This window comes from Pyricularia oryzae, chromosome 2 (genome assembly GCF_000002495.2).
Source record: "Pyricularia oryzae 70-15 chromosome 2, whole genome shotgun sequence".
NCBI lineage: Eukaryota > Fungi > Ascomycota > Sordariomycetes > Magnaporthales > Pyriculariaceae > Pyricularia > Pyricularia oryzae.
The window spans coordinates 5,969,946-5,992,401 of NC_017850.1; the positions used below are offsets into that span (position 1 = coordinate 5,969,946).

Here is a 22,456-nt window from a genome sequence, read left to right on the forward strand (position 1 = left end):
AAACACATCATCAAGATTCAAATTTGAGAGAAAAAAACAGAACTGCTGGGGATTTGCGAGCCATTCCCTTGCGGCAGTGCTACCCTAGCCTTGCCCGTCGACGTAACTTGGCGGTCCATTCGACTACCGGTGCACAATGCAGACCGAAGGTGTAAGCCAGAGTGCAACCCGTGGATCCACATGAGGTCAACATTGGCCACGCTATGCCCACCGTCGTTTGCAACACTTACCTACGGCTGCTTGCATTTCCTATCAAAAAAAATCTCATTATGAGATGTTTTGTGTTTCTAGGTAGCGAGCTGAGAGTGTAGGGGCCAATGAAATGACATAGCTCATGACTTCAGCGATTTGCAGGGTCCTTTCCTTTTGCGGACAAGAGCAAACTGAGCCTGCCGCTTTGATTGCACGCCACGCCGGGCCTTGTCTCTCTTTTTTTCACCTTACGTGAGCTATCTAAACAAATTTCCTACCTTAGTGGATCAACTCCGTCAACACACATGTATCTCTCTTCGCACGGCCAAAATCAACACTGGTGTCAAGCTAATCTAGTGGAATGTCATTATTGAAAAGGTCAGTAACTAAATAAAGAAGGATGGAAAGAAGAATAAGCGCGAAAAAAGGGCAACACAAGCCTATGTTTCCAGCCTACGGTTTTCGCTTTCGACTAGGTGCCTAGCAAGGTAACTTCATACCGGTAGGTAGGTAGGTAGGTAGGTAGGTGAAGCTCCCAAAGGATCAGCACTTGTTACGCCATTTTGTGCCCCAAAGAAACGGCAACTCACTCCTCTTTGTCGATCACTACGCTTGAGATCTACCCTTCCATAGTGGCCTAGACTACGGTAGGGACAAACGCTTGCCTGCCCCCCCCCCCCCCCCCCCCCCCCTCACTTCCCCCCCTTTCGCCTCGCACCTTTGTGTTGGTGGTTGCATCAAAACCATTCACCACTGTCCTGACGCACATTTTCTACACTCAGCCGTAACCCAAAGACGTATGTGGTTCCAGAAACCATGCAACAAAACAAAAAAGACGTTTCCCGAGTAAACATAGGATGAGCTGATCATATCCCACCCGTCCCAACCCTGTGTCCCTGACCCGCTGGTGAACCATGACGGGGTGCACCCCAGGGTCTCCTCCCATCCCGCCTCCCTGTCTCTTTGCTCTCTGTTCTCTCACACCTCGGGCCTTTCACCCCCCTCCCCACAGGCTATGACACCCCATTTTGTGCCACCCACAACAAGCGTCTACTTTTATATATAAGGACCCTGAAAGTGCCATGCTAGCCCACCCCTTCCAACCTGGCCCACATCCACAACCAACTTTCATCTCGCGTGACCAAACAAGCCGCCAAGTTTCCTATTTCCAACCCAATAGATTACCTGATCTTGTGTGCCACGCCTAGGGCCTTTCGAAAATAACAAAAACAACCGGATCGCACGACTCGCACCTGCATACATACCTTACCACCCAACCATCTTACCTGCCTACCGCCTACCTTTCTCTTCCTCTCCCATCTCGATCCCAATAAAAACGTACGACTAAGTTCAAACGTTTTCCATAAAAAACCACACAAATGCCCAGCCAGACTGCCGACTACCACTCCCACCTCTCATACACCAACATGTCGAATTCGTCAGAGAGCAGCAGCGGCAGCCGCAACGGCACTTTCCCGTCCATGGCTACCACCACATCACCGCCGCCCGTTGACGTGCCAAGTTATTCCAAGATGATGCTCGACCACCAAAAGAGGCAGATGGAGAGGTCCACTCCAGAGTCGCGACGCGGGTCCAGCGACAGGCACAGCCATCAGAACGGTGTGACGTCGACATACAACCCACCGTCCAGCAACCACGCGTCATACCGTTCATGACAGACGGCGGACGCTACTACTGAAACGACCATGAGCAACATCATATTATACAACAACCAAAAAAACGAGTACATCGCGGAAATCACTAGTCCCCTCGCCCAGACGACGCCCGACATCTCGGCAGTTCAGATGCGGCTTCCGGCATATGACGGATGCGGCCGCAGCTGTGCGATCGTCACTGCTGTACCCTTGTCCCTCTGAGATCTTTATGCGGAAACGCGAATTTCCAGGGGCATGACGCGGGTTACGTTGTGTCTTGCATGTCGCAATCGACGGCGGCGTCGAAATTTTCTGGCAGCCACAAAACAAGCTGTCACTTTTCATTGATTCAGTCGTTATGATTTTTTTTAGCCGGGATTTCAGGAATGTTTGGGCGGGATTTTTCCTTGTATACATACATACATTATCTGCCAGCATGTTAGCGTTGCTTTTTGTCTAATCGTTCGCTCAATTCATTTGCATCATAAAACCTACCATGTTGCATCCCCTTGCGTGAATTTTGATAATGGATGCATATCATGTGTGTTGTTCTTTGTCGTTGGGGTTGTTGGGTTGTGGTTTTAAAAGATATTAATGACCTGCCTACGTCTGAATATGAAATTAAATATTGAGCTCAACAAAATTCACTCTTGAACAGTAGCACTTTATACCTTGGATTCATCATTCACTGTCGTGAAAGTGATACCGTTGCCTGCAAATCAGGTCTTCTTTTTGATGCCAAGCAAAGCTGCACGATCCGTTTTCTTCTTGACCTGTCTCTTGAAGCTGGTCGGAACAGGCGGTGGGGGCATATCGGTGCTCGTGCTCTTCATCGCCGCTGGGGGCTTCATCTCCGAATCGCCGACAGACGTGGCTGCTGCCGCCGCACTCGGTCCAGCCGTAGAACTTGCCGCCGGGCCGTTAGTCCCGGCGGCTGCACCACCAACCGCAGAATCATCATCCTCGTCCATGATTTCCTCCTCCAGCGCGGCCTGGCTCCGCGCAAACGCAAACGCCCTCCTGGCGGCCTCTTCATCCTCGCGCTCCTGCTTCTCGCGCTCCTCGTCGACTGCCTGCGCCACCACGACCTCGATCCCATCCCTGTCCGCGCGGGCTATCCTCGCGTTCCTGGTCCGGATCTCATCGAGCGCGTCTGCGACGGCCATCTCGCGCTTGGCATCGACCGTCTTGGCCTCGAGCTCAACCATGGCGTTGCGCTCCTCCTCCTCGTGCTCGAGGCGGTCCAGCCTCTCCTCGTCCGTCTCTTCCGGCGCCACGGCGTCGCCGGCGCCTCTCTTCCAAGGGTCCGTATTTCGGTGCGCGCCCGTCTCGCACACGTAGTCCTGGTTGGCCGGGTCGGTGCGGAAGCGGATCTCGCCCGAGCACCGCGTGCACTTGATGTAGAAGCGGTAGATTTGTATTCCCAGGTACTTCTCCTCGGGCGTCTCCTTGCGCGCGTTGAACTTGCGCCCCCGGTAGATGTATTCACCACACGTCGTGCACTTCATGCTGAACGGCGCCATCAGCCGCACCGTCTGCACCTTGGGCCCTTCCTGCTTCGGCCCCCGCCGCCGCCGAGTGAGCGCGCTCGGGTCAAAGTCGGCGGGGTAGTATTTAGTGAGGACTTTACGCTCAGACATGGTGGCGGTTGTGGTGGTGTGTTGGGTGAGGTGAGATTAGGGAGGAGGGAGAAGAGAGGGCACGCGCGATCCGTTTTATCGATCGTTGCCTCGAGTTGGATGATGTCTCGGTGCTTTGAAAGCTTTGTGCTAGTTGCCCTCAATAATTGGAAAGTAGGCTCTCAGTCGATGGTTGATATAACGAGAGATCGCAAAAATTCCGGTTGTGTGGCGGGGATCTTGAGGTCACTGTAGACGCATAATCTCGAGTGGCGCGTCACGTTCCAGAATGCCCTGTCGTTAAAAAAGACGGCCTACTTAGATAGACGTGGATAAGTCCAGCTTGGCGCCCGCGATCGGGATCTGAGGCATGTGGGTTGCAAGGCTAGTCTTTAGGGGTTAGGGTTGTATCGTAATGACCTAGCTTGCTAGTTCTAGTGGTCTAACAAAAAACGGACAGAGCAGCTGAGCTTGCTGAGAAAATTACGCAGCATTATAGAATATAATAAACATACATTCTACGAACTAACACATACGACCATACCCACTGGAATATACGGGATCCCGTCCGCTCTCCCCTAGTCAAACCAGTGAGGGCCGAACTAGTACTCAGGTGGGTGACCACTGGGGAATCCTCGGTGTTGTATGTTTTTGAACTTTTTTTTTCTTGTTTGCATTTTGTGTTTCCATTCGTATGCAATTTGTTATCCCAAAGCTTACTACTACTAGAACTAATATATTTTGGGCCAAAATTACTTTGTTCCCAGTTGTTTCGATAAAAAAGCGAAAAAAACCTAACCTTGTTATATCCCGCTCCATCGGACACAGATGCTCGATATCTGGTATGTTTTCCAGGCGGCAACATGGACATGGAAATTTGACAAGCCATGGATGGAACGGGCAACCTATACAAGGTAACGGCCGAATCAGACCTTGACTATCCGCGGGAATGTCCTTACATTAATTGCGTAGCACTACTTGGACGAGGGTAATTAATATAAGGACATGCCCGCGGATAATCTGAGCGACATGCCCAACGTTTTGATACAGCACTTTATAATTAATCTACCTTAACAGTGTCTAATAGTGACAGCCTGCCACCGCCTGAAGAAAACAATCCCGAGCGCCGAACGCCAGATGCGACAGTTTGACTGTCAGTTCCAACACGTTATGCCTCCCAATTATATCCACTTGGCCTCGCTCACACCTCCTCTAATGTCAACCCAGAATTTATACAATTATATCCTCCTTTGAATCGTTGCTTGCCTTCATTGCCGCACCCTTACTCTTTTTTTCGTGATTTTCTTTCGAGTTTCTTGCATCAGGCGGTACTGTAATGAACAAAAGTTTCCTATCCCGCAAAAAAGCAAGTAGTGAAAAAAAGCCGTCAAAGTAGAATATCGGCGTCATCAGAACATCGATGTTTTTGAGCAGCCGCTCAGCCCATGCCGTGCATCTTGAACCAGTTCGGCCTGCAGTCCTCACGGTGAAGCCACTTCTCACCGTCGGTGAAGCGTCCAGCGACGCAACCCTTGCACTTGGGCGAGTTGGGGCAGTTGAAGAATGGGATGTGCTGATATCCGATGTCACGGAACCTATAAGTGGGGTGATGCGAGTTAGTTTGCACGTTTGGCTAACCGAGGAAACCCCTTTTACCTCGTAGCTACTTACCAATGAATCTTGCTGGCATCCTCAAAGAGACCAAGAGCAATGCTGTGTACGGGGGCGTCACCCCAGCGCTCGTAGAAAAAGCCACCGGCGCGGTCAAGGTGGTTGAAGTAGTCTTCGTAGGTCTTACTGCGCCAGAAGTTCATGTCTGCGACCTCAAAGTTGCTCCAGAAGTGGCATGTCGAGTAGCCGTTCGCCTTGCGGTTATGCTCAGGGCGCTTCTCCTTGTCTGTGAGCCAGTCGAGCGCGTTGTTGGGATGCTTGTACTGGGGGTGCTCAGCCAAGAACTTTTCAGTCTCGGGCCACAGGGTCGGGATCGACTCCGGCGCATCGTAGAGGTTGATGGTGAAGCCGTAAGTCTTGTTGTTGTCCTGCATAAAGCGGAAGACGTCGTAGTCGATGTCGCAGAAGAAGTGCACCTTGGGCTCCACTCGCCAATAATATTGCACGTCCTTCAGGGCGGGGTGTTTGTAGAAGAGACCGCTGTTCCATCGGCACATCTGATGGTATGAGATTTTGTCGGCGTATTGGATCTTGTTCTCCTTGAGGATCTTGACCGACTCATCGTAGATGTCCTTGTTAATCCATGAAGGCATGTCCCAATGTTCCTTTGGGATAATTTCTGCGGAAGCAAAGTCGCAAATAGGTTAGTGATATGTCCAAGGCCTAAATTTTTGTCTGGAAAATCATATGGTTGCATACCGTAGTTGCACTTGGCCTTTGTCATGGCTTGGGTCTTCTGCTTGAACTCTTTCGAGAAAGGAACGTCGTTGAAGAATGTCCAGGGGTAGTTGAACTTGCTGTTCCATGTGCGCTCCAAGTCGCCCATGGCTTGCAGCATGCCGTCTAGCTCCTCGTTCCTCACCAGCGCCAGCAGGGTCGCGTTAATCCGCTCGGTAGGGTTGGCGTCTGGTGCATACTCGGGCGATACGCGCCTTAAGATGCCTTCGGGCTCGCCAGTTGCTGTAGATGGTAGAAATAAGCATCCGTTAGTTATTGATCGAGCGGCAGTGAAGTGGTGGGATGGATTGGGGGACGCGGCTTACGATCGTGCATCGGATCCCTCTGAAAGTTGGAAAATTCATCGGCGACTAATAACGGCGATGATGGTCTAAAGATCATGTACAGAAAGACACACCACATGAAGATGGCGACAGTCGCCAACACCCTTACGGGCCTAGCCATGGCGAAGATGAGATGGTTTTGTTGCGATGAGAACCTTATCGTTAGAAACCGGTGTGTGTAGCTGGTTGATATGGATTTTCTCGGCCTTGTTGTTCCGTCGCGGGCCCGTCGAGATTTGCTAGACGGGGCAAACGGTGGTGAGTGTGTCGGTAGACAATTAAGGAGAGTGGCTAAAGTGAAGTAAGAGTTGGTGGTTATCCAAAAGGTATCCGCTTTGAAGAAAATACGGCCCAGGGGAAAAGGGGTTTTGCAGCAATGAGGTCAGCCCTTGTTTCGCCTGGCCTGGTTAGTATTCGAGCTGCAGGGGTAACCATCCTTGTCACGCCTGCCAAGCCAGGGAACGCGTCGTGCTCAAATGTTGGCTGCGCTATTGGAAGCTGAGGAATGCCGTGTTGACCCGAAAAAAAAAAGATCCCGCCGGGCTTGACTAGCACGCAGGCGAACTCACTATCACGTGCACTCCACCAAAGGCACGTGAGGTCGACAGTTTACCTCCATTGCCCATCTTATCTAGGTAGGCAACGGTTATGTAACCTCCCATACTTATTATATTACCTACTTACCTACCTTGTAACATGTTGAATCTTCCAAGTGAGACTCTCGGGAGAATCTGATAATAATGGATTGATAAGCTCAAGATACAAGATTAAATCGGCAGCACGCGATCAAACATTGAACGATCATCGTCTGAACTGAAAATAACAGGGTCTGACTCGACAAATGCTCTCAAGTAAGTGTGCATGCATGTGCTGCAGTTTTCAAGTTGACAAGAGTCTACGTACTCTACATATGCGACGATTCACGTCTTCAAGCCCGTCCCCTGGTTAACACCAAGGTGTTACAGGATCCAGACAGCAGCCCAGGCCATGGCGTTTGCCGCACTGTTAGGGGCCCAGGTTGAAGAGCTCATAGAAGCCATATGTCCTGATGCTTATGAGGTACCGAGCCCTCCAAGTCTGGTCGGAAAAATCACCAGAACCACCCCATAAATAGTAGCTGACTCTCTGCAGTCACAAAGGAGACGGGTCGTTTCCCTCCGCGAAGAATGTCTCAAGAAACTCCGTCACCACACCTTCACTCGGACAAACCAGTTTTTGGTTGAGGAAGAACTGAACGGACTTCAAGAGAAGTTTGTCGTAAATGGGCGTGATGGGCTCGCAGCTGCCTTGGAGACCCGCCGGGACAATCTTGAGCCTCTCTCGACTAAATGGACGCCTGATATCCTTCACCTGTTGCTGGAGCTGTCAGATCAACCCCTTCAGCAATCCCACTTGGCCGATCTTCATTTGCTGAGAAGATCAGACCTCGACGCTGGCCCGACTCTGAAATGGGAGGACATTGCCAATGAGGATGGCTGGGTCCATGACCGAGCTTTGTGGAGGAATGTCGACTTTGGTGCGGGAAGCTCCGAGGATGAGTCGTACGAAGAACATGCAGTCACCAGTGGCTCCTCCGACTCGGAAGACACATCCATCTCAGATACCACCCCTCAACTCAAGATTCCTCAAGACTTGAGCTCGACCGGGCCAAGCTCGATCAACCTAGACGACGTGAAAGAGTCTCAGTCCTGGCGTTTGGAATCACCTTGCCCTGGCGATGAGGGACGTAGAAGCAAAATACCAATAACTGAGGCACAGGTAGTCAGGGAAATACTGTTCATGTTGCAGGGTCACAAAACCTCACTTTTTGACGAAAAATGCGCCCCCGTGCTAGCATATCAGCTGTCAGAGGTCTCATGGGAGACGTACCGTGCTTTGATCACAGCCGTCGCAGAAATAGGACGCCCACTGCAACCGCTTCGAGGTTTTGTCGAAAGCCGACAAGACGTACCGTTGCTCCAGACTTTCCAGGATTGCATTCGGGAAGCCCTCGGAGCATTCGACAGAGAGATCGCCGGCATGCAAGCTCGCTATGCCGATCCAAAAATGGACGTCATGGTCAGCGTCATGGCAGTTATGGAAGAGGCTCAGATCCACCTGGCTTCGTTGCGATCGCTTGGGGCCATTGTGCAAAGGCTTCGGGATGAACGCTACCCCCATGCATTTCGGTACTTGGAGCTTTTGTTCGAGGCTACATGCGCGTCACAATTGCAGGGCGATCTGACTGCCTACAAAACACTGGGGTCTACTTTTCTCAAATGCTTTCAGGTTTATCTGCGCCCTATCAGGCTATGGATGGAGGAAGGAGAGCTCCTGCCTGGTGACAAGATATTCTTTATCTCCGAATCCAAGGTCAAACTGCCTTTGAACCAGATCTGGCAGAACCAGTTCAAGCTTCGCCAGACTCTGGACGGACGGTTACATGCACCAAGATTCCTCCAGTTTGCAGTGGCGCGGATATACACGACTGGCAAAAGCATCGTAGTCTTGAAGCATCTGGGAATGAACGACTTGGCAGCGAGCCACCAGCAGAGCCGACAACCCCCTAGCCTCGAATTTGCCGATGTCTGCCCCCCTGGGTCTGAACTCGCCCCGTTCTCGGAGCTCTTTGCCAATGTGTTTGATGCATGGATTAAAAGCAAGCACCATGCGACATCCTCTGTGCTCCAAAAGGCTCTGTTTGAGTCTTGCGGCTTGCGATCTACGCTGGGTGCCCTTCAGCACTTGTATCTCATGAAGGATGGTGCCGCTTCCGACTATTTTACCTCGGCTGTATTTGATAAGATGGACAAAAGACAGTCAGGCTGGGACGATCGCTTCATGCTGACAGAGCTTGCTCAGGAGGCTTTCTCTGGGTTGCTGGATGTGCATCGCGTGTCGGCATCTTTTGACAAGTCAGCGGGCGCTCGTTCCGAAATGACCGAAGGTCGGATTCCTATTCGCGAGAACCTACCTAGGCTCAAGCTTCGGTATCGCATGGCCTGGCCGGTTCAGCTGGTAATCAAGGGCGACTGTCTCGAGAGGTACCAAGGCATCTTTACAATCTTATTGCAGTTGCGGCGTTCGATACATGCACTGAACATGAACCGGTTGCTACTGGATGGAAGGACCGAGGAATGCATGCTTCGTGCAGAGTCCAATGCATACTACCGTCTGCGAACGAGACTGCTGTGGTTCTGCAACACTGTGATGACATACCTCACGACTCTGGTTTTCACGCCAAACATCGAAGCGCTGAAGGAGACACTGAGTTCGGCAGAGGATGTCGATGGCATGATTCATCGCCACGCGGCATTCGTCGCCACGGTGATCCAGGAGTCATGTCTGGGACCGCGACTAGACCCCATAAGGGAATGCATGCTAGACGTACTAGATCTAGCTGTGGAACTGGAAGATTCGCGCAACCTCGCCGCCATCATGGAAGCAACCGAGTCGCACGAGATCATGCGACTCTCAACCATGTCATCACCACACAGAGCACACACGCTGTCACCGGCTGACTTTCGGAAATCGCAGCTCAGGGGGCTTTATGTGAGCCCCAAGGAGAAGGAGGAGGATCACGACGAAGTAGACGTAGAGAGGGGTGACCTCGATGACCAAGATGATCATCGAGCCTCGAACATGGCCCCTCTTTCCGGAAGAGGCACGGGAAGAGCGCGTGAGACAGCCCCGCAGAGGCGCGATACATACCCGGCAACGCTCAGGCGAATCTCGGCCGACTTTGATAGGCACCTCAGGTTCATTGCTGGCGGGCTCAGGGGCGTCGCTCGTGCGAGCAGTGAATCAGCTGCTGGCAAGTGGGACATACTTGCCGAGATGCTAGAGGCCGGAATCTCTTCTATGTAGAAAGGGGCATCGGGCTTGTCGGGCCACCAAGATATATGCATGTCTTGGGACGTAGAATGTTGTCCATTGCGGCCCTGTGCTTGTGGAGGATGCAATGAATAGCAGTGTCACATAGCGCTCGACCTGGCCGCGGCCAGAGTTGCTTATTGAAGGCTCTTTTGCAGTCCCAGTGAAGTTGTGTTTTCTATATCCTAGCAAGTGTTTGTTTCAGGGGCTTTGTTGAACAATGTCTATAGGATCAATCTTGTACACATACTCAAATGTGTGATTCAACACCACTTGGCCTCCAGCTGGTATACAAAAGCTTTGAACTATTGCAATTGTGCGTTTGATGGCTCTCAAATTAAAGCAAAATAATTCATATGAGGCACTGAAGCTCATCATGAGTATCGTTCATGTCGATGTTGCTCCTCACCCCGAACCCTTATCGACCGGTGCCAAGCCTCAATTATTGTGTTTTGACGATGTACAGTACCTTGACAAACAGCAATTTGGGTGAGGGAACCTTGTTATTCCGGACAAAGATAAAAGGATTGGCACCCGCAACCGCAACGACAAGATGACCTCGCATCCTGTCCAATCAAAACAGAGTTACGACTGTGGAGTCCATTTGTCCTTTCTGGTCACTTCTTTCAGGGGGCGGCGGCAACCCAGACTTTTTATTCCATGGGGTGACTGACGGTAACGGTAGCAATAATAATGAAAAGGAAATACCAAGAAAATCACACCTCATGCGACTCGAGCGGTTCCAGTCCCTTGGGACGAACTTGCTCATGCCTGGATTAATTTTTTCTGGCCTTTTTGCCTTCCTTTTCCGCTTGTGACCTTGTATTGTTTACTCCCCTTGTCCTATTTTCCACTTTGACCCTTTTTGTCTCTCTCTTTTTTGCGCCCCGCCGCCCGCTGGGGGGGGGGGACGGGACGTAGTAAAAGGGGGGAGAAAAGAAAGAAAAGGCAATTCAGGATTGAGGCATGCGATCTCAGTGGTGGGGTTCCAAACGCCCGGATTTGATCAAAGTCGAATTAACCCTCCCGTACGATAAAATACCATGCTAAAAACCGGGGTGGGCAAGGGGTGTTGTTGTTGGTGGAGGGCGCATCGTGTATTTTCTTCTGCTTCTTGATTTCTTTGTGTTGCAAAATCTGCAAAACATTTGCCATTCGCTTACAGGAAAAAGTGACAAAAACCAAGACCAACAAACGGGGAGAAATAACGACGTCAGCGTTCATCCATGCCAGTATCAGCTTTTTTTTTGGGTAACGGTACCGGCCAAAGTGGGTGGGGGGGCCGACGCTCAAGAAACAGAAAATTGAACAAGTGGTTGACAGGTTCGCTCTCAGCAGCTGCGTTGTCGTAAGCGTGTCTCCTCCCAAAGGTGTGCGGGACCACCCCCTTCCGCCTCGCAAAAAAGACGAAAAAAAAACCCCCCAAAGTGGGCCTTTTTCCCTTTGTTTTTTTTTTTTTTTTTTTTGCCTATGCCGAGGACTGGGGCAAGGGAACGGCAGAAACCCAGAACCAGTTGGATCTCCTTTTCCTCGCTTCCTTGTCTTGCGGGCACTGAGTGCGGACTGGGGCACTTTGCTCAATCCGGACATTGGGCCGTTGACACCTCATGTTCTAATGCGGCGCGGGATTCCAAGACGGGGCCGGTCTGTTCTCTTGCTCCTCCTACCTTCTCCGGCGGGAGGGGAATAGGAGATAATAGTCGGCAGCCGGCAGAATGTTTTAATCATATCTGTTATGCCCTCGATATTCATTCCACTCTCGTCGACCACTTGCTTGTGCATACATACACCTTTGCAGCAAAGCCTTTTTTGAGCTTGTTACCATTTATTGTCCTAGCCAGGAAATAAAAGAGTTAGTTGCTTTGTCCCATCAACTAATTAATCGAATGACATGAGCAAAACACTTCGGTAGCAGAAAAGCTGGGTTGGACCTTGCGGTATCAGAAAAGTACAGACAGAGAAAAAGTATGTACCGTGGCATGTCGGAGGAGTGTGGGGTGTCGTAATGACACCACCCACCCACCACCGAAGTGCACTTTTTTATTCCTGCGTTGGCATTGGCAACAGTTTGCCCCTCTCCGTCTAAGTCCGGACCCGACAGTCAGGTTCGGGGCCAACTTGGGATATCCCCGTCCAAGGGACTCCACGCCAGCAGGACGTGATGCAAGATGCAGAACCACAGCAAATTTCCCTTGTGCAAGGAGTCTCCCCTGAAGCAGTATCCACATGTTGAAACTGTTTTGCTTTCGGCAAAACAATGGGATGAAAATTGAACGACTCCTCAAGAGATTCCGTTCGTCGCGCCCCCTCTCCCTCACATACTGTGTCACTTGTGCCAACAAGCAAGAAACCAATAATGTCCCCGTACCGCGTATACACAAACAAAAGAGTGAGAGTGACTAGGGGGTTCAGGAGAATAGATCAAGCTACATGCTCACTTCCCCACCCTTCCAATATTAGCGGCTATGGAATGCCGAGAAACGGATCCGCTCGCTGTGCCGAGCCAGGTCGGGATGCCAGCGCGTAAAGCAGCCGACAGAGTGCATACCTAGGTAGGGCGCAAAACATGTAAAAACGACAAGTGACCACCGGCGACGCCCAGTCCTCTCACCTTCGGTGGTAATGTAAAGGCGCATCAGAGAGGATGATCCGACCCAGATGAGGTCAAGTTTTGTTTGATATTGATTCCTACAGCGACCAAACGGCATGGGTAGGAGCTGCAGGGACTTTTTTTCGGCCAAAGGCCACGGATACGTCGGGGAAATCGCCGTCCTTGAGATTTTCCCTCCAATCAACATCGGCAGCCCCTCGGCAGTTTGGGCCGAGCTAGACCAAATGTATTGCGGTATTGAAAAGCGTAAGAATTAAAAGAGTGGGCTCTGATTGCCACACCGGTGACACGGGTGTGCACAAATCCTGCCGCCGCAAGCTTCGAGAACCCTACAGCAGGTGCTTCTATCACTGGTAGTACAGGAGGTACACAAGCAGGACAAGGTACAGTCTAACATAGTAGAGTAGTATTGGCTCAGCCCCGAGACCCGCAGCATCCCCGGTGGGTATGGTGGCAGACCACGATTGGCTACCTCGTAAGGTATGTCCTCAATGCTTGTCTCGGGTCAACAGAAGACAGAGAGGGAAAAAAGAGTCTCGACTTCAAAAGGTTGGACTTTTGTGTGGACTGCACCCGCCATGACCAGGGCGGTCAAAAGGTGCCTTAGGGAGGCAACACTGTAGCTACCTCGTGGTGGATATTGTCGGACCGATGAATGCCCACCATATCGCCGCCCTGAGACCGATCCGGGGATGATTGCACTAAAATGCAACTAAACCTAGATAGAAGAAGGTAGCGAGCCTAGATGAAAGAGGGTAAAGTGCCATATGAAAAAGAAGGGGGGGGGGGGGGGGGACACCTACAATTACGAAGTAGAAGATGGGTTTTGGGAGTCGGATTGTCTGTTAGATTTGGAAGAAAGAACCCGTCCGCTACGACGGTACTTTTGCAGTAGTACAACCGGTGGGTGGACGGTCTTGGCCCTTGATTGTAATCTCCAACACAATTGACTTCCTTGTGGGGGCCAAAATATCAGGAAGGCGGATAAGCGCATTGCTCTCACCGGCTGCACCTTTGATCAAAACCCGCTCAATGTAGCAAGTCACTCGTCAAAAGCTAGGTAGTAAGGTAAGCAAAAGTATGGTGTCTTCAATTACCTATCTATCGGTGCCGCTTCCCCCTGCTGGAATTCTTGCGCATACTTGCTCCTTTGATGCAAGAATCTCTGCAGCTGACAACCAAATTACGTGCCCAAGTACGTAGATTGACTTGTACTTGGTCGATGGCAGCGTCACATCGGGGGTTCTAATTTTAGTTGCGGTCCGGGAGTTGTATACGGCGGACATGCACAGGACGCAGGAGAGGCACAGCTCATATCGACTTGTATGCCGACTTGACCATCTAGTCGAGTAAACGAGCTTTCCAAACTTCCAGACGTGTAATGATTGGGGCTGGATTGAGCGACTTGTCCGTTGCTGCATATGTACAAATTATTCGTTGGCTGCCGCACAAGCATCGGCAGTCCAGGCTTGGGTGCTCGCCACCCCTGTGCTGACAGCCGTATTCGTAAGAATGCTGCTTGCTCTAACGTTGTCTGAATAATCTTGAAGCAGGCGAGTGTTGACCTAGTCCACAGGGGCAGCTTTCGCTGTGCGGGCGACCTGAAGCGGAGCCTGCGGACTGCTGAGCACGCAAGAGTTGATCTGGGGCCCTGATCCGACCCGTAAAAAGACAGGGCGTGGTTGGCTCGTGTTGCATGTGATGAACAATGGGCTTCATCTGGCTCGTGGGGATGGACGTCAACCGACGAAAGCCGTTGGAAGCCTTGAAGGCGATATATAGTTGCTCCATCTCTTTATTCACATCGAGAGGCTTGCCGCCACCTGCCATGCACGTGGGCGTTGCCGCATCGTCAAACCCTAGTGGCCACGATTGGAACTCCACGACTCCACGGAAGCCTTGGTGGTGTTAGCTTATCTGTAAAGTGCCTTCCTTGCCTTGTCTAGTATGCAGATGGACCGAAGACCGAGGTACAGTACAGTACTGTAGGCCGCCGTGGAGGTGGCGGGCGGGTGTTGGTGACGAGCGACGATAAATCTCGAACCAGCCACGCGTGCGCCGGGGCATAGGCGAGAGGAGCCGGTGGGTGCTGACAAGGTAGGTAATACTATGTAGATAGCGGCTGTGCCAGTGCCACAGATTGCGGATTGTGGCTCTGGGTTCGCGGGACGGGAAGCCGAAGCCATGATTTTCTACAAACGACCACCCCCAGCTTGGAACTCGTCTGATGTTGGCTTTAGCGAAAGCAGTGATCTGCAAATGCCAACGCCAGCCCTGCGTGTGCACATCACCTCATTGGACTCCTTATCGCGCGCAGTAGCGGAGGACCAGGTTTGAGGCGATGCCGCAGCGCGCGAAATAGGCTAATTGCCGCTCACCACCCACCTTCCTATCCACCCATATAAGCCGTAGTGCCGGCAAGGCTATCCATACCTAGTGCAAAGGATGACTGATTAATGTGCCGCTGTGCTTGATCCCACGGTTTCGTTGGGCAAATCCCACAGGGATGGTAAGCACCTTCACTCGTGGAACATTCTTGTCCGCAGCAGCCATTCCAACACGCGCCTGCATACAAAGTACCTTGCATGTAAGGAATTGCCGATTCGGTGTCAGACTCAGAGCGTCTATGCCATATGAGTCTATCCCGGCGGTCTCCGACGGTAGCTTGAAAAAGGACCATCCAGACGAAACCAGACCAGACCAACGACTTCATCGCCCAGCGACCAACTGCTCGCGTGTGAGAGGGGGGGGGGGCGCATTGTAAAAGTGGAAATTTTGATCCCCAAATGATACATCGATTTACCGTTTTGACCATAGCGTCTGACGCGCGTGGGCACCCTGTTCAATATTGGCTTGTGTTAATGGGGGGGGGGGAGGGGGACGTGCCATGCCTACCAAAAGGCGTTGGAAAGTGACGTTGAAAAAGGCCCTTGTTTGGCTTTGCCGCAGGGGGGTCATGGCTCGTTAAAACGTTGAAACGAGATTGGCGCGTGCCTGCGAGTGGATGTGATTGGCTTGTCGTTGGTGCGAGATGCATAAATCGTCAGTCAACCAATGCAAGTCGACGGCTGCATTTTGAGAATGGAAACAAATAATGCTCAATGATGTTGGTTGTACGCTCTACCGTTGGTTGAGGTGGAGCTGGTCCAGATAACAAAAAAAGGAAAGAAAAAAAAAAAGGCCTCGCCAACCTGACGTGTAGGAAAGAGGGAAGAACAAAAAAGACAACAAGAAAAGAAATCCCCGAAATGATTGCGGAGCCAACATTGAAAATGAGGCAGATTCGCAAAGAGATTCGTCTAGGCCTTGGCGCCCGTGGACGTGTACAGTAGAATAGGATATTAAACAAGGCAATGACGGGTATCCTCGCTTATTTAAAATTCTCATTGGCTGAAAATTGATAAGACAACCGGTGGAGATCCACACATCCACATCGTCTTTCTCAGCAACAAGCACCCTTGCGGCATTTCGGCCGAGGGGGATGGGATTTCGGCAATTCACTGCATGGTTTGCAGTGGCTAGCCAAGCTTCTAGGCAGCTGCCAAGTTGCTTCTTTCCGGTCTTTTGTTTGGCCATCGGCTCTTTCCGTCTCGTGGTTACTGGTGGTTAGGTGCGGTACAAGCAACCTTACAGTCTGTACGTTGAGGTACCTCGGTCGCAAGGTCGCAGTTCGCTCCTTACCCTGAACAGGCAGGACAGTTGGTTGGTTGGTTCTATTATATGGCTATCCTCAACACGAAGACAAAATCTCCTCAACCTCTCGTATCACATCCATTCGCATATACTCCGTACCTGCCAATGATCCCCAACCTTTTTTGCATTGCAGTAGCCTGCCCCACCTTTGGAATGTCCAATGGAACAAACAAAAGTCGTCGGCTGGACATCTCTGCTAAAGGATTACGAACCCTGCTGCATCCTAGCGTGTTATATTGTGTGGTATTGAACCAGCGCGACTTTTGACGTCGCCTAGTGCAATCCAATATACTTCCTGTTCGCACAGATGGCCTCACAGGGTAGCCAAGGCTAATATAGACGGCTAGTGCGTGGTGTGGAGCCCGCTCGGTCCCGAGATGGCTGCCACCCATTCACAATTGGACAGCCGGCATTTGCCTGCAGATAGGTTGTGTTGCTTCCACCCACCCACCTATGGCCCGGCGCACGTATGACGCTTCCGGGTATTGTAATTGTTTACCATAACCATACCTGCTCCATTTTCAGGCAGGGAATTTTGCCCGCCACGGTTAATGACCAGATGTTTAGTATACCTACATACTACCTCGAGCAGTCTAAAGTCCCGCCAATAGAGTGCGCCACTGCAACGGTGGCCGTAGGTACATAGGCGAGGTCCGCTGAGACGTCAGAAGTCCAGTCTGGTCGTCGTGGCATCGTCTCGTCGGTTACGGCGGCTTGCGGTAAAAGGCAGCGAGGTGCCTAGGTGTAGCTGTAGTAACAGATGGAAAAAGTCCCAAAAAGAAGATATACAAGCAAAAAGGTGGTCTGCAAACATTTCCCCATTGGGAGAACAATTTTTCTATTTACCTACCGTAATGTAAAGTCATCAGCCGTCAGGGAAAGTTGAGGATCGGTATCACAAATGTTATTATCCGCGTGGCACAGCGTGAGGCTGGCATGAAATTTCATCTCGGCTTTTGGGTAGTTGTTTTCGTGTTGTTCGCATGAATAACCCGAATATCCCGATTCATGTCGGTCCTGTCGCATCGCCTTCCGGCAGATGGACTCTTTTGCATGTCTCTGTATTTATATGTAGAGGGGGAAAAAAGTCTTGCCACTATTTCAAATTTCAGCCGCCTTTCAACGACGACGCCATATTCTACTAAATGCCGGCTGGTAATTCAATACTATCTAGTCGTTCCCCCCTTTTTGCTCGCATCGGAGGCAATGTAATAGAGACTTGGGTCAATTTCGTAACGGCTCGAATATTTAATGCCCCTCATGAGCAGCTTGCCTTATAGAGAAGCAGTTCCTTCTCCGACGTGTGACGGGGAAATAATGTTACATTATTGCAGTAATCTTGGCTTATAACTGTGACAACCTAATCTCGTCTAGAGTGTGTAAGCAAGTACAAGAACGGCCCGCGTCGGCATTTGCTCTGCGCTTCAGGCAGAAAGTTATGCAGCAAAAGCAATTGACAATGGGCTGAGGACAGAGGGGTTATTGCGTATTACTGTACCTGCCTCCCGACAGACTTTCCCCATAGAGTTAGGCATTCTCAGGAGGAGGACGGCATGATCTCATTTTGTTGAAGCGTCACCTTTACAGGAAAGGGGATAAGCAATGCGACACCCCTTCACCCACCCCCTAATATTCGACTGTGTTATTGACGGCTAGGCTGAGCGCGCCTTAATATCTGGGTGCCTGCGTATTATATGTGCCCTCTGCTTGTGTGTGATACAACTCCCAGGGCACCATGTGGCTGGGTTGTACTGTGGCTACGAAAAAGGTAACCAATTCAAAGCGTACCATAGAAAAATATCACAATATAGGTAGCCCCGTGCGTGACCGGTGTATGATCGCATGTACGCGGGTGGCCGTGAGGCGGGTTGATTGAGATCGATTAAAAATGGGATCAAGATGAGAGGACGGTGGAACAGACGGACCGGTTGGACAACCACGGGGGATGTTGCCGCCGAAACCATTTGTTCCTCTCATCGATTGTTGTGGAGAACCCCCAGGCAGGGACAAGTAACCAACACAATCAATGACTAGACTCATTAGTATTTCAAGCTTATCAGACAATCTGAGTTTTGTGAAAGAACAGCCCACGGAGATTCGGCACTCGGATGCATGAGAGTGGACGCCGTGGCGGCTATTGAATGACGAACGCCATATGCCGATCGTGAGCCCTTCTCCGGTCGGTAGAATAGAAAGAAGGGGGCATGCATTGTTATGTTTTTGCCCGTGTCTCCAGATTGACGCGAGACGAGCACAGACGCAAGTGCGAATAAGAAACCAGCTTCTGCTTGTAACAAAACAAGGCAAGGGCAAAAAAAAAAAAAAAAAAAAGAGACTCGGTTTATTCTAGCTCGTCTGGGTACATCTTATTGCCAAGAGACCGCTACTGCATGGTACTTTTCTTTAAGGAAAGAAGTGGGAACTTTATGTGGACCAAGGTACATCGGAATGGGTAGCCATCGCGAGGCGAGGCCAGGCCGTGATCCCGGCGGCCGTTCCAGGGGATTGGGTCCCCAAATCGCACTGATGAGAAAGACCATTGCCGAGTGCGGTGCTTATTAGCCTCCGTTATTGCATAATTCACCCCCACCACAACTCCCACCCTTTCGAAACACTCCCTCGGGTGAGGATCGGCGAGTTAACGAATATGTCGTAGTGTTGTACTTCGTAGTATTTGTAAAGTCTACATGTCAGCTGAAGAAAAAAAGAACAAAAGTTGTACTGTTCTTTCAGTGCCAAATTTGCGGCCCGGGCCTCCACTATTCGAACATCAACGATTAGTGAGCAAACGGTGGGGCCGACACTTTGGCATACTGAGAATATTGGGGATATACCTAATTACACAAAAGTTAAAGTTAACAGTCTCTGCATATTTTTCTGCCCCTCGATCTTTCTGCCAAGCCTGCACGTAAATACTCTACGTTGTGTGTGCGTGGCACAGTTATTTGACAGGTGAGACCTGACAGGTAATTAGGGGTAAGGTAAAATACCGTAGGAAACCGCACGGCGACATTGTCGGGGAACACGACACGTGTTTATCGTATTAAATTTGTCTGTCGTATTATACCGAGCACAAGACTCCGCTTTTACTCTCACATTGAACAACCAACTTAAAATCTCGGTATGTAAAATGATGAGGTCGTAATATGCGGTGGTATACTACTATAGACAGATCGCAATATAGGGTGGAGTGCTTTAATCGAGCATTCGGGCCTCGCTTGCACGCCTAGGCTGGCAATTGCATTTACCCCCGACGGCTAGCTTCAGCTAATAAACTAGACTAAGCTGCCTGCAACGATTTACCTCCGGTGTAGTGATATACCTCCGGCACACCGGGGACTTTTATTGAGTGCCAGTTGCTATTTTTAAAGTCGATTCACTTTGGGACAATTTGCGAACCGACATGAGGCCAGGAACACCCGTGCGGTACCCAGGCCTAGGCCTCGGCGATAGATATGGGATGGCATCTTGTTTACTACTGTAGTTCTTATTATTTTTTTAGGCTGCAGCATTTTGTGATGGGGATGGATCTTCTGAATGGAACCTCACGATTGGTTTCGTCAGCAAGATTGACCTCCCCGTCGGACTCCAAGCCAATCAGAAAGCCCGACACTCCTTTATTCCCTACCTACACCTGGTAGGTAGGTAGGTAGGTAGGTAGGTAGGTACACTGTCTTTTTATTTTTCCGCGTATTCCTTTTCCACTTTAGGGAACAAGGGGTAGAAAGAATATTGCGGGGAGAATCAAAAGCCACGCAAGACTGAATGGATAACGTAGCATGCAAACATGTACATCAAGCGTTTAGCCAGGCAAGCGCAGACCAAAGCAGAAATAAAACAAAATAAAAATCGATCGATATCTGTGTGCACAGACGGACAACAACAGATCACAAACGTTCAGCTCCGCAAGCCTCCGTCGGCACGGGTACCTAGTGTCGTTGTCTTGGCGGGGAGGGGGGATGAGATGGATGATCTGACGCTAGTCCAGAACAGGCCATCAAATCGCCAACTGCCATAAAAATGCCAAAGTACCTACCCCAGCACCATTTTGCGTTTTAAGACGGACCCTGACCTTACTGTACATCCATCCCTTTTCTCCCGTGCAGGCCCGTCCTGGCTGGCTCAAGTAAGGAGAAAACAGCAATTTATGATGTGATGTTATTTAGCCCATACCTGCCGCAAGCGTCATAGTACGCAGCGTAGAACCACCGGCCTGGTCTGGGCCTAGGTCCATCTACGTATCTCCTTCCCGTCTGTGTAGCATAGCCCGATAACGACGCCCGAGCGCCGGTTCAGCTCGGCTGCGGGTGTATCGAGATGTGTGGTATTCGGCAGATTAGCTAAGTTGGTAGTATGGTACTACCTTGGGTTGCAAAATGTGTAATCACTGTACGTGATACGTCGACCGACCTCTCAATTTCCTTGCCAACCAAAACAAAAAAACAAAAACAAAACTCGATTTGTTCGTCAGCAAGCTAGCTTGATTGATTTCTCAGTGATGACCAAATGTCCGATCAGTGATCAGCACTGACTGCCCTGAAATCCCACCCTTACTTGTGATGTGCACTTTGTCTACCGAGTTATCATTTTCCAGGGCCTGCCGGGTTGGCCGGTGCGACCCTTGCTGCAAATGAATGCCGTGCTCATGTGTTCTTGTTGCTTGCTCGCCAGGCTGACCTTGTTGGCGTGCTTTCCATTCCCCGCCACGCCCCACTACTCTAGTTTTTTTACTCCGTTCCCCCCACAGCACCAGAAAGGGAAGTGTATACCCACAACTCAACAGATTGTGAGGAAAGAGGGGGAAAAAGTTGAACCAAAAAAGGACAGGAGACACAAACAGAGGCAAGAGCAAAGAATGAAAGGAGACTTTGAGATCATGGATGCCTTGACTTTGAAGATTATCTAGATCCTTCCCCTTTCACTTTGTGTAGCTTCAACTTCTTTTATGCCATTGTTTTCGTCCCGAGTTCTATCATTCTCCCCCAGCTGTTTTCGGTGCATTTCTGCGTGTTTTGTGTGACCTGCCCCCTGTACTCTGCTCTAGTACCCTGTACGGTTTCTGCTAGGACCCCTTGACGATGCGACGCAACCGCATCTTTCCGAAGCAAATGTCCACCTTCGTCACGGCAATAGTCGCCGCTCGTTGCGATATACAACCACATGCTGCTAGTTGGGGCTCAGGTGTGTACCGCCCGACGGTGCACGGTGGTTGATGTGTTTGTTTCAACAGCAAGCAGTATCACTTAGTCCTTCTTAGCACAGTCACGCAGCTCCTGGTTTCCGAGACTATTATTACAGCGTATACCAGACGCGGTACGCTCCAGACCCGGGCTCTCTACCCTGTCTATGACGAGGAGCTATCCTGTTACGACCATTAATTCCTATCTTTGAGCCGTCTCCCCGTCTTGCCCGTCTCCGAATCTCATCTTTGGTTTCTCTTCCCCCGATCATATCCTACGCACAACACGGTACTGCTCCGTGCCGATCCCATGCAAGAAGGGAACAGAGCAGAGCTGACCTCCCTTTCCCAAATCTCCTGCCGTCAGATTGCATGTCCTCCATATCTTGATTTACTGTTGGTACCCCCCTCCCCCCATATCAGTTCCACAGCTGAGGTACATGGCTCATGTACATATGCAAAACCTACCGTACATACACGCCCGCGCCGCTTCCGAGCCTCCTGCCGACCCAGTCAACCACCCCATATTTGCCTTGCCAGTGGCCGCGTTACGTAGGCCAGGCACGGCAAGTAAACTTGGTGGGTGGCTTGGTGGGTATTAGAGATCAAATCACTTGTCCCCGCTACAGAGCGTTGCCCGCAGGCCATTTCGTTTCGTCACAGCAGCGTACAGTAGTTGGGGCGCTCGCCAGTGGCTTTGTGTACCCCCAAAAGTTCCAAATGGCCTGGACCTCGGCCAAAGTCTGCCAAGACTGACATACAGCCCGCACCGATGAACTTGCAGCCCCGGAGCCAAGGCCATTTACCACTGTTGGTCGGGACAGGTGGGCTCGCAACATTTGGGACCCCCCTTCGGTTACGGGTTATCACTTCTACGATGGGGCGCTCCGGCCCTTTTTCCTGCTGGGTAAGTTCCCTGATAA

At 50.8% G+C, this 22,456-nt stretch overlaps 6 protein-coding genes and 1 non-coding gene across 7 annotated transcripts; 3 read left to right on the plus strand and 4 right to left on the minus strand.

Moving 5' to 3' along the window:
• Positions 1-882: 882 nt before the first annotated feature.
• On the minus strand, positions 883-3,799 carry MGG_12308 (cell cycle control protein cwf16). Its single transcript, XM_003715106.1, has 3 exons — positions 2,343-3,799; positions 2,267-2,275; positions 883-2,184 (listed from the first exon to the last, which is right to left on the minus strand). The coding sequence occupies exon 1, from the start codon at positions 3,485-3,487 to the stop codon at positions 2,567-2,569; it is 921 nt and encodes a 306-aa protein (XP_003715154.1). The 5' UTR covers positions 3,488-3,799; the 3' UTR covers positions 883-2,184; positions 2,267-2,275; positions 2,343-2,566.
• MGG_12307 (uncharacterized protein) lies at positions 1,303-2,562 on the plus strand. Its single transcript, XM_003715107.1, has one exon. The coding sequence runs from the start codon at positions 1,572-1,574 to the stop codon at positions 1,866-1,868; it is 297 nt and encodes a 98-aa protein (XP_003715155.1). The 5' UTR covers positions 1,303-1,571; the 3' UTR covers positions 1,869-2,562.
• Positions 3,800-4,000: 201 nt separating the features above from the next.
• Positions 4,001-4,116, plus strand: MGG_20328. The gene has a single exon (XR_001729783.1). It is a non-coding gene; the product is annotated as a 5S ribosomal RNA (ribosomal RNA).
• A 356-nt stretch (positions 4,117-4,472) lies between these two features.
• On the minus strand, positions 4,473-6,729 carry MGG_08182 (glycolipid 2-alpha-mannosyltransferase). The gene is made up of 4 exons (XM_003715108.1): positions 6,181-6,729; positions 5,837-6,097; positions 5,138-5,756; positions 4,473-5,061 (listed from the first exon to the last, which is right to left on the minus strand). Exons 1-4 carry the CDS (start codon positions 6,317-6,319, stop codon positions 4,905-4,907), a joined length of 1,176 nt encoding a protein of 391 aa, XP_003715156.1. The 5' UTR covers positions 6,320-6,729; the 3' UTR covers positions 4,473-4,904.
• Positions 6,730-6,831: 102 nt separating this feature from the next.
• MGG_12309 (uncharacterized protein) lies at positions 6,832-10,411 on the plus strand. Its single transcript, XM_003715109.1, has 3 exons — positions 6,832-7,049; positions 7,164-7,257; positions 7,330-10,411. Exons 2-3 carry the CDS (start codon positions 7,186-7,188, stop codon positions 10,042-10,044), a joined length of 2,787 nt encoding a protein of 928 aa, XP_003715157.1. The 5' UTR covers positions 6,832-7,049; positions 7,164-7,185; the 3' UTR covers positions 10,045-10,411.
• Positions 10,412-14,091: 3,680 nt separating this feature from the next.
• Positions 14,092-15,847, minus strand: MGG_15063 (uncharacterized protein; the record flags this gene model as incomplete). Its single annotated transcript, XM_003715110.1, has 4 exons — positions 15,179-15,847; positions 14,646-15,094; positions 14,263-14,559; positions 14,092-14,195 (listed from the first exon to the last, which is right to left on the minus strand). Exons 2-4 carry the CDS (start codon positions 14,845-14,847, stop codon positions 14,092-14,094), a joined length of 603 nt encoding a protein of 200 aa, XP_003715158.1. The 5' UTR covers positions 14,848-15,094; positions 15,179-15,847.
• A 5,750-nt stretch (positions 15,848-21,597) lies between these two features.
• MGG_15835 (uncharacterized protein) lies at positions 21,598-22,059 on the minus strand (the record flags this gene model as incomplete). Its single annotated transcript, XM_003715111.1, has 2 exons — positions 21,598-21,698; positions 22,011-22,059. The coding sequence occupies 2 exons, from the start codon at positions 22,057-22,059 to the stop codon at positions 21,598-21,600; spliced, it is 150 nt and encodes a 49-aa protein (XP_003715159.1).
• Positions 22,060-22,456: the final 397 nt, after the last annotated feature.

Excerpts from the sequence above, each read along its gene's own strand:
- MGG_08182 (XM_003715108.1), bottom strand. The coding sequence starts at position 6,319 with ATGGCTAGGCCCGTAAGGGTGTTGGCGACTGTCGCCATCTTCATGTGG. Across the intron at positions 6,098-6,180 it reads GAGGGATCCGATGCACGATC|CAACTGGCGAGCCCGAAGGC; the intron begins GTAAGCCGCGTC and ends TACCATCTACAG. Across the intron at positions 5,757-5,836 it reads AAAGGCCAAGTGCAACTACG|AAATTATCCCAAAGGAACAT; the intron begins GTATGCAACCAT and ends TTGCTTCCGCAG.
- MGG_12309 (XM_003715109.1), top strand. The coding sequence starts at position 7,186 with ATGGCGTTTGCCGCACTGTTAGGGGCCCAGGTTGAAGAGCTCATAGAA. Across the intron at positions 7,258-7,329 it reads TATGTCCTGATGCTTATGAG|TCACAAAGGAGACGGGTCGT; the intron begins GTACCGAGCCCT and ends GACTCTCTGCAG.
- MGG_12308 (XM_003715106.1), bottom strand. The coding sequence starts at position 3,487 with ATGTCTGAGCGTAAAGTCCTCACTAAATACTACCCCGCCGACTTTGAC.
- MGG_12307 (XM_003715107.1), top strand. The coding sequence starts at position 1,572 with ATGCCCAGCCAGACTGCCGACTACCACTCCCACCTCTCATACACCAAC.